Source organism: Anser anser (assembly GCF_964211835.1).
Source record: "Anser anser genome assembly, chromosome: Z".
NCBI classification, from domain to species: Eukaryota; Metazoa; Chordata; class Aves; order Anseriformes; family Anatidae; genus Anser; species Anser anser.
In genome coordinates this window covers 12137671-12146408 of record NC_139723.1, presented here as the reverse complement: position 1 = coordinate 12146408, position 8738 = coordinate 12137671, and the positions used below count along the sequence as shown (strand labels likewise).

At 47.5% G+C, this 8738-nt stretch overlaps 1 protein-coding gene across 2 annotated transcripts; it reads left to right on the top strand.

The window, feature by feature from the left end:
* Positions 1–20: 20 nt before the first annotated feature.
* LOC310890300 (Golgi-associated RAB2B interactor protein 3-like) lies at positions 21–7595 on the top strand. Of its 2 annotated transcripts, XM_083819145.1 has the most exons (7): positions 21–1236; positions 4078–4467; positions 4549–4700; positions 4850–5171; positions 5261–5367; positions 5476–5516; positions 5619–7595. In XM_083819145.1, the coding sequence occupies exons 2-7, from the start codon at positions 4378–4380 to the stop codon at positions 5726–5728; spliced, it is 822 nt and encodes a 273-aa protein (XP_083675271.1). In that variant the 5' UTR covers positions 21–1236; positions 4078–4377; the 3' UTR covers positions 5729–7595. The 2 variants fall into 2 exon arrangements, with proteins under 2 accessions (XP_083675271.1, XP_083675270.1); XM_083819144.1 differs by having other exon boundaries at positions 21–4467.
* The last annotated feature ends 1143 nt before the right edge of the window (positions 7596–8738 follow it).

Genomic DNA, 8738 nt, shown 5'->3' with positions numbered 1-8738 from the left:
AAATTAGCGGGTGTTTGTTCATTGTCTTTAAAAGGAATTCAGAGGATCTGCTGAGAAGATAAGGTTTTGCAATTTACGACCTTGTTAAGGGGGAAGACTAAGCAAGTAGATAGTGGGGAGGGGGTGTTGGATAAACATCCTTGGTAAAACAAAGACTCTGTGAAATACTGTTTCCGGCTTCACTACCCTCCCCCTTGAACACGAGCACAACGCATGATCATTGAAAGAAAAACAACGACCCCCAACAACGAACTGCGCAGCTTCAGAAGGTCCAACAAGTCCTGACAAGCCGAAACTTGGATGCTACAAAACGGCGACACTGAAAAGGGAAAGTTGCGTGCTGTGGTGGAGCGGAGACTCCCCAGCCGCCCAGCGCTGTTTTGCTTGTGCCTGCTTACTTAATTAATAAAATATTTCTGATAGACCAAGAAATTTGTATGGTCTCACTTATAACACCAACTTAGTACAAAATTGTCTTAGAAGCCTGTCAGTAGCAAGCAAGTTCAATGCAAATTTGGGGTTAGGCTAACAGTTCATCTTGCTGCCAGTCACAATTAATATGCAGATGTGGCTGTGGTAGTTACTTCCTTTATTTCCACTTAGACCAGGAACAGCTAAACGTCTGCACTGACAGACAGGGGTATGCCTAAAAGCCAAGTGGGACACCTCTCAGAAACAGTTTGTAGGTCAATGACACCAACCACCCCGACAACAAAGTTGTTCAGGAAACCAGCATCCGATCCAGTCCCCTCTTACAGATCCACCTCAGGCAGTTTTCTGCAGCATTTCAAAGGAATCTGCCAGGCATCAGCATAAGAAACTTCCTAAATACTTAAATATGCACTTTCCTTCAAAAGCACTTATTGGCAGTAAATTCCTGGCAGTAAAGCCTGTCAAGGCAGTCATAATTCAGAGGTTACTTTGGGATTCCCTGTATATTACAGGATTCCCAATTACCTGGGAGTGAATACAGCCTCTAACTGTAAGTGCCAATAAGTCTAAGCAAAAATCACCTGTTCATCCTCTCTGGCTTAGCTATTACAATTCTTTGTCAGATTTTTTTTTTTTCCCCTGTGGTAAAAAAAATTAGGTAAAGCCAAACCACTCCCATGCTACCTTTGCAGGCACTATGCTGCAAACATCTGAGCAAGCATGACGCTGCATTGTGAAACAAAGCTGCAACTTCCCTTCTTTATGCAGAGCTATTGAGCCCTAGAAGAAGGTCAAAGACTGAAGGTGAGAAGTCATTGCACAGGAAAAAGACTATGCGACAGTGCACTCTGCCGCAAGGCTGTCGATCTGAGAGGTTCAGCTGCTCTGCTGAATAAGCTTGCATGGGAAACTAAGACCCAGAAGGGGTCTTCCCAGTGAATTCTCTCTAAGTGGGTTGGAAACTTCAGAAAGTTTCTCCAAAGTATTCTCTTTTAGTTGGTGGAACTCTTCAGATTTTCCACAGCCAAGACGCAGGCCTGTAGGGAAGAGGAGAGACTTTCTTCGTTCTGCCGGAGTTGTTTAGCCAATTCGTCCGCCGTGGGTTTTTTAACTCACTATGCCTCACTCACTGCCAGTACGCTGGCAGTTGATGAATCTAAAGATTGAAAGGTTGTAGGAAATGTCTCAGAGTTCACTCAAATAGCCAGTGACGATCAGCTGTCAGAGACAAATCTGTCAGCAGCAAGCATCAACAGGGGAATGGCTTGTCGTTTGTGGCATCTGGGAGGCCTAGGATGGCTTTATCCAAGGATGCTGCTGTTCTCACTCTTCACAACATGATAGTGAAGTACTGCCTTGCACTGCTCTGTGTATACCGGGGGAGCAGGGAGACCATTTTTGTCGGATGCTGTCTGCAGTCCAAAGCTGTGCATAGTAAATAGTGACACAACAGGTGCTGATCACTGTTGCGTACTTTCACAGGTTCCGCTGTCATTCCTTAGACTCTCATTGACCCCCTCCCCATTTTATTTTTCTCTCTTATCCTTTACTCTGTTCCATGTATCTGTTTCAGTCTTCTTAATACAGATATATTGCAATGGTAATGAATTTTTCTAATGTGCAGACCTGCAGATAACAGATGTGTCTCAAGTAGGCTGGAGCAGTGAGTTTCCTTCTTGAAGCTGGCTGCGTGTATCACGAGCAGGAACTCATTCAAAGATGAATCTGCACTTGTAATATTACCGAAATTCAGAGCGTGGCATCAGAAGAGTTGCAGGCACATGTAAGAATGTGTGTAAATTCCCTGATGTGTACTCAGAGCAGTACAGCAGAAGGGGCCAGAGTTGTCTCATTAGGGCACTACAAGGGTCTGGGGCGCTTCTACTTTGTAGAGGTAAGTAACGGACAAGAGAAATGAGGGAAGGAGCCCTCACCTGTTGGGTTTAGTTAGCCTTGAAGTTTTGCAGTAACTACAACATCAAATACAAGCCTCTATCCTTCTCCTCTGAAACGGAATACCTTGTTCGATGTAGTCAAGTTTAGGGTTTCGATTAAATGGAGACTTGTTGAAATCTAAGGTGAATGTAACTTTAAAAAAAAGAAAAAGTTCGCTTTGGCAGCTGTAAAATAAAGCAAAGGAAACATTTCTTTGTGGTGCAGCAACAGGCATGTCCCTGCAAATGAAGGAAGCTGAACTGTTGATGGACTTGTGCCGCAGTATGTCTCAATAGCTCTGATGAAGTTTTGCAATTCGTGATGTTGCAGCGTGTGTTTGGACTGTGTCAAGGGAGAGTAGAGAATGTTCTATAAGGAAGCTCTGGAATACCCTTTGGTCCCCAGGAAGTCATGGCTGAGGACCATTGGCACGGTTTGTCAGTCCAGGTCACCTGCGATAGCCTTGCTTCGCTCTTATCTGTGGGCTTCTAAGTTACTCTTTCCTATCGGGTATAGTTTTTAATATTTTAATCTTGTGTGTGATTTCTGAGAGGCTGTCCTGGTCTTGGCCGGGAGAGAGTTCCTTTTCTTCATAGTGGCTCCTACAGTGCTGTTTTGGATTTGGGAGAAAAACAATGCTGATAGCACACCAACGTTGTAGTTGTTGCAGAGCAGTGCTTACACAGAGCCAAGGACTTTCCAGCACTGCCCTGCCAGGGAGGGGACAGCTGACCTCAGATGGCCAAAGGGATGTCCCATACCCCGAAGTATTGTGTGGGACAATAAAACTGAGGGGGTTGGCCGGGGGGCAGCTGCTGCTCAGGGACTGGCCGAGCATTGTTTGGCAGGTGCTGAGTAACTGCGTTGCGCATCGCTTGTTTTGTTTATTCTGTTATCATTATTTTCCCTTCATTTTCTGTCATTTCCCGTCATTAAGCTGTCTTTATCTCAGCCCAAGAGTTTTACCGTTTTTTTCTAGTTCTTTTCCCCATCTCCCTGAGGGGGAGCAAACAGAAGGCCGCGTGGTGCTGAGCTGCCTGCCGGGTTAAACCACAGCAGAGGTTAACCAGAGCTGAGGCCTGACACCGGGGGCCCCCAGGCTGGCAAGGACTGTTCCTAGCAGGCCCTAAACTTGCGCCCCACCCTGCCTGCTTGCCCCAAGATATTCCCAAGCAGACTCGCACAGACCATACAGCTGGTGGAAGTAGTGAGCACCTCAGTAGGAAGCTGGGTGCCCTGGTGGCCAGTGCCAGGGAACTGAGGAAGCTGGGCTGCTGCGGGAAGGCTGAAAGGGGACATTGCTGAGAGCTGCAGGACACAAAACCACTCCCCCAAATGAAATTATTTTATTGTTTATATATATCAATATGTAAATATTTATATATATTGCTTCAGCTCTTTTGTGAGGTGAGCAGGAAGGCAACCTTGCCTGTCATCTCTGAGACCTGAGGTGACCAGTATGGCTTGGGGGGGGGCAGAAAGACCGCCCCTAAATTATGCCTCTGTGGGGGCTTGGCCCCTCCTCCATCCCCAAATGAGAGAAAACATGTAAAAGAACTAGGAATAACAATGCTTACTCTCTTTAAGTGCAATCTTGGTGGTGTTTGGTAGGGGAGAGCGGGCAGAAGGTTGGGAGGTTTCAATGAGGGAGATGTACTCATCATGGCCACCGTGTTGCTGTGTTGTTGATAGTGCTGTCTGCCTTTGTAGGTGTTGCAGTTGTGCAGCGTGGATGTCACTCTGGACACTCTATGAGGTGTCGCGGTGTCACCTCTTTTGGATGTGACAGAGCACTGATGTCACAGAGATCGCTGATGTCAGAGTTGATGTCACTGATACGAAAAGCTGTCGCGCAGCACTGAGGCATCAGTCCCAAGCAGGGTGGCAGCTGTGTGGGTAGAAAAGGTTAAGGCTGAAGCCCAGGAGTGTTGTGACGGAGAAGTGATCCACGCGCCAAGGCCAGAAGAAACCCACACGTGCTTCTTAGAGGTGCAGTGTGCTGAGAGAGCCATGTCCCCAGGCCCCCTGAAACGCCTGCTGCGGGCAGGGGAGTTTGGCATCCTGCAAAACGCACCGTTGTTTGAGAGCGACTTCTTCCAGGTGACTGGGGTAGGGAAGGGCAGAGGTTAGATATCCTGCCTCAGAAGCAGGGTCCTAAGCTAATGGATTCCACCCATGCAGGTTGGCTGCCAGGGGGAGATGCTTCACGTAACGAAACGCGTCCACGTCATTACCATGGGCGTGGCCTGCACTGATCCCAGCACAGGGATGCCCGACACCTTGTTACTGGCTGCCCCGGCGGCCCCTCCAGCTGAGGGACTGGAACTAACCAGGTACCACCTATCCCCGTCGTCAGCCTTCCCTACTCTCCCTTCCGTGATGTGGGGCAGCCCAAGAGGTGGTGTGTCTGCCAACGCGGTATGTACCCTGACACTGGGGGGCCCACCACTGGGAGTACCCCAGTAACTAGATTTTCCTCCAGGCTGCTTCCACTGCGGTGCGTAAATCTGGCTGTGCACGACTTCTCCGAGAAACGTCTGGCGCTCTGTTTCCACACAGGCCGCAGGGTATATCTTCAGTTATGTCCTGGCCCTGCTTCTGAGGGCTTCTTCCTCTGCTGGGCTCTGCTGGCGCACATGCTCTACACGCCCAGGGCGCCTGGTCTGCTCAACACATGCGCAGAGGAGGCCTCCTCTACATCAGAAGTAGAAGAGGAGGACGCGAGAACCCGCATTCTGTCCACGGACAAAGCATCACCATCTTCAGAAACCGATGAGACCTCGCCTGCTGCCAGCACCCCAGAGGTGAGGTCTGACACTGGGGGACCTCTGGCCAGCAAGGACTGGTCCTAGCAGGCCCTAAACTTGTGTCCCGCTTTGGTTTCCTCTGCCAGGTCATTCCAGAGCAAACTTGTGCAGAGCATGTAAGCAGCGACCAGGATGCCCTGGTGACCAGCGCCACGGAGCAGAAGAAGTTGGTCTGCCACAGGAAGGGCGATAGGTGAGTGGGTGGGGCCATTCAGCCAGGAGAGGGGTTGAAGGAGCGTGAAGCATTGCGTGAGGCCATGCAAGATTGGGGGACATTGCTGATGGCTGTTGTCTTTTGCAGGTTGCGGGAAGTGCCAGCAGCAAAGAAGAAGCCTTCCTCTGGTAAGATCCTGCCCCCTGGAGCCTGAGCGCACCTCCCAGAGCCAGACTTTGCGCGCAGAAGGCAGACTGTGCCCCACTTACATGTGCTCCCCCTCTCCACAGGTCACAACAGTCGGAGAGTTGGGGCATTCTGGAGGCGGTGGTGGGCCCAAGGACGTGCCACCATGGCAGGTGTTGCTGAAAAAGCAAAGCCTGCACGGAATGAACAATGAACGTGTTTTGTGGGATTTGTGTCTGTGGTTTTGTGGTAATGTATGATATAGGCCTTGGGCACTTTGTTACTGTCCTGCGGTCGTTCCAACCCCTGTCACAGGCCCTGCGTTTGGGTCAGGGAAACAGACTGTAGCAGTGCAAGTTGCCCCTGTAACCCAAGACGCAACAATGGATGAGAAAGTCAGGTCGTTTAGAATGCAGAGGAACTCCTGCTCAGACTGGGGAGTAAGATGACGATGAGATGGGCTACTCCGCAGTGGCTGGGCCATCAAACAAACGGGAAGATGAAGAGGAAGGTATCATAAAAGCATCAATACCTACCCGAGGCCTATCCCAGCGTGAGCTACGAGATACGCGAAAGAAATTTGGTTGTTGTCCAGGCGAACACCTTGTCACCTGGCTGCTCCAGTGCTGGGACACCGCAGCCAATAGTCTGGAATTAGACGGCAGGGAAGCCGGGCAGCTGGAATCCCTTGCTAGAGACGCAGGCATCGACAAAGCAATTGGAAACGGAGCACAAAGCTTCACCCTCTGGAGGCGTCTCCTGTCAGGTGTGAAGGAAAGGTACCCCTTCAAGGAAGATCTTGTATGTCAGCCAGGAAAATGGACCACCATGGAGAAGGGAATCCAGTACCCGAGGGAATTAGCTGTACGGGATGTGGTTTATGATGACCTAGACAATGACCGGCTATCCAAAGATCCAGATGAAGTCAAATGTACACCACCCATGTGGCGGAAGTTTGTACGGAGTGCACCATCATCATATGCCAACTCCTTGGCAGTAATGACCTGGAAAGACCATGAGGAACCCACGGTGCCAAGCTATCAATAGCATCATAGTATGATTTGCAAAGAAACCCCAAACCCTTACAATTATATTTGTCCACACAAAAGACTTAGTGCTTCATCTCATGAAATAAAAAAACAGGCATTGCAGTACCAAAATAAAATGCTGCCTTTTATGTATCTACTGTAACATGCTTTCAATCTTTACATTCATCAACTGCCAGCGTACTGGCAGTGAGTGAGGCATAGTGAGTTAAAAAACAAATAAAGACAAAAACAAAACAAAAATCTGCTTTCTGGGCTGGTTGTATCATTAACTTGTGATATACTATCATGTACTTAATAAAATAAACCCCCTTCCTAATTCCTAAGATAATCCTGTTTTACAGAAATGAAGCTATACCGTATGTTTGCCTTGCCAGAATATCTAGTTGTGACTTCAGAGTTAGGAAAGGTATCTGCTATATGTTTGGTATAATACATAATCGTATAATAGAACTGGAAATTCTCAAAAATAAACAGCTGCTATAAACGTAATTTCTTTCCTCAGACAACACGCTATATCCGTATCAACAAGCTAACTGCACATTAAATAGCTGCATTTTTTCCTTAAAATTGAATATTGTCATTAAAACATTTTACCGTGACACCAAATAAAGTACTCAACTTTTAGGGCTTACTTTTACACTTAAGAAAGGATAAAGCTATCCCTCCTGCACATGTCACCTGCAAACAGAGAACATACATGGTTATCTTTACAATCAGAAGCTTCTCATACCAGAAGCGGTTCCTCCTTATTTCCATTTTCTTACTCAGGTTTCAGTTAGGGAGGAGAAAGAACTGCTGGAGCAGCTACACCAGGGGCTTACAGCCCCCAGCATGATTCACCACCGCTCAGCAGCCGCTCTGGCCCTTTGATGAGCAAGCAGGTGCTGCCTGCACCCTGGCCCAAGCAACTGCGTCTCACAGAAACTAATCAGGATCTGGTCTTCAGGCAACAAACACTCAAGCATGCTTGACAATTTTTTTTTTCCTTATATATAAATGATTTGCAAATAAAACTGGTATTTATTGTGACTGCACAGGCACATTGGTTCAGAGTGGTTCTTCCCAGTACTTCAAAATACTTTTTCTCAGTGCGGTGTCCAGGTGTTAGCAGCTGGCAGGACGTCATTAAATGCTTTGTGGTTACAGAACTACTAGAAACAACACTGTCATAATAATACCTTAACCAGATGCAATGATCAAGCTGCATCAGATCTAATTCCTGAAGCAAGCAGAGATATATATACATACATGTATATGGTTCCCTTTAACAAAGGCCTGTAGTTTGAATTATTTCAAATGCTTAAAACATCTGACTGATCTAGGTAATTTAGTGCTATCAGTTTATTACCGCAGCACCTAGATCTCAATGGTAACAGCGAGCTCCAGCTGACGTGGTAACACAGAAGTCCCTCTGCAAAACACAGGTCTGTTTTCATACAGTAACACCAGTTTCAGGAAAGGAAAACGTGCTCAGCTGATTTAACTACTTATCCGTGTTGACCAGTGCAACACCAGGCACCTACTGTTCTTGCAAGGAAACACATTTACAAGCTTTGAATCTTGTCTTTATTATTTTTAAATAGAATCACCTCTGTAAGTCACAGCAGGTAAACAGCCACAGAGAATTAAGCAGATGTTTTTCCTTTAAATATATATGCGTGTGTATATACAGGGGTGGGGTGGGGTGGGGGAAGCTTTTTTCTGTCTGTTTTTAAGAATAAAATCAAATTTTCTTCATTTTGGTAGTCCTATAACAATCCTAGTTACTCTGTCGTCACAACTAGCGTACTCCAGCATTAGCTTTGTGCTGCAGCTCTGGGAATTTTACCAATGCCTTCCTTTACAGGGAGCCACATCCAAGCCCTAACAATCTAAACAGAAAGGTAGGAAAAAAAAAATCAACTCTAATGCAACAGTAGTTCGTTTATTTTCCCGCCTTCCTTTTTCGCAGCCGGTGACACACCAGCTAACGGCCCTTCTTCCCGTTGTGAATCACCGCGCAGGGAGACAAAAGAAGTTTTTCACATGGCCTCATCCCTGCCCTCGGGCTGTATTTTCCTTCAGGAACCTCCCTACGGCCTCAAAAGCGTTAAAATTAAACATTTTGGTTCCAAACGGCTTCGCTCCCGCCCCGCCCCCTGCTCCCGCCTCAGCTGGCCCCTCGCCCCTCCCTCA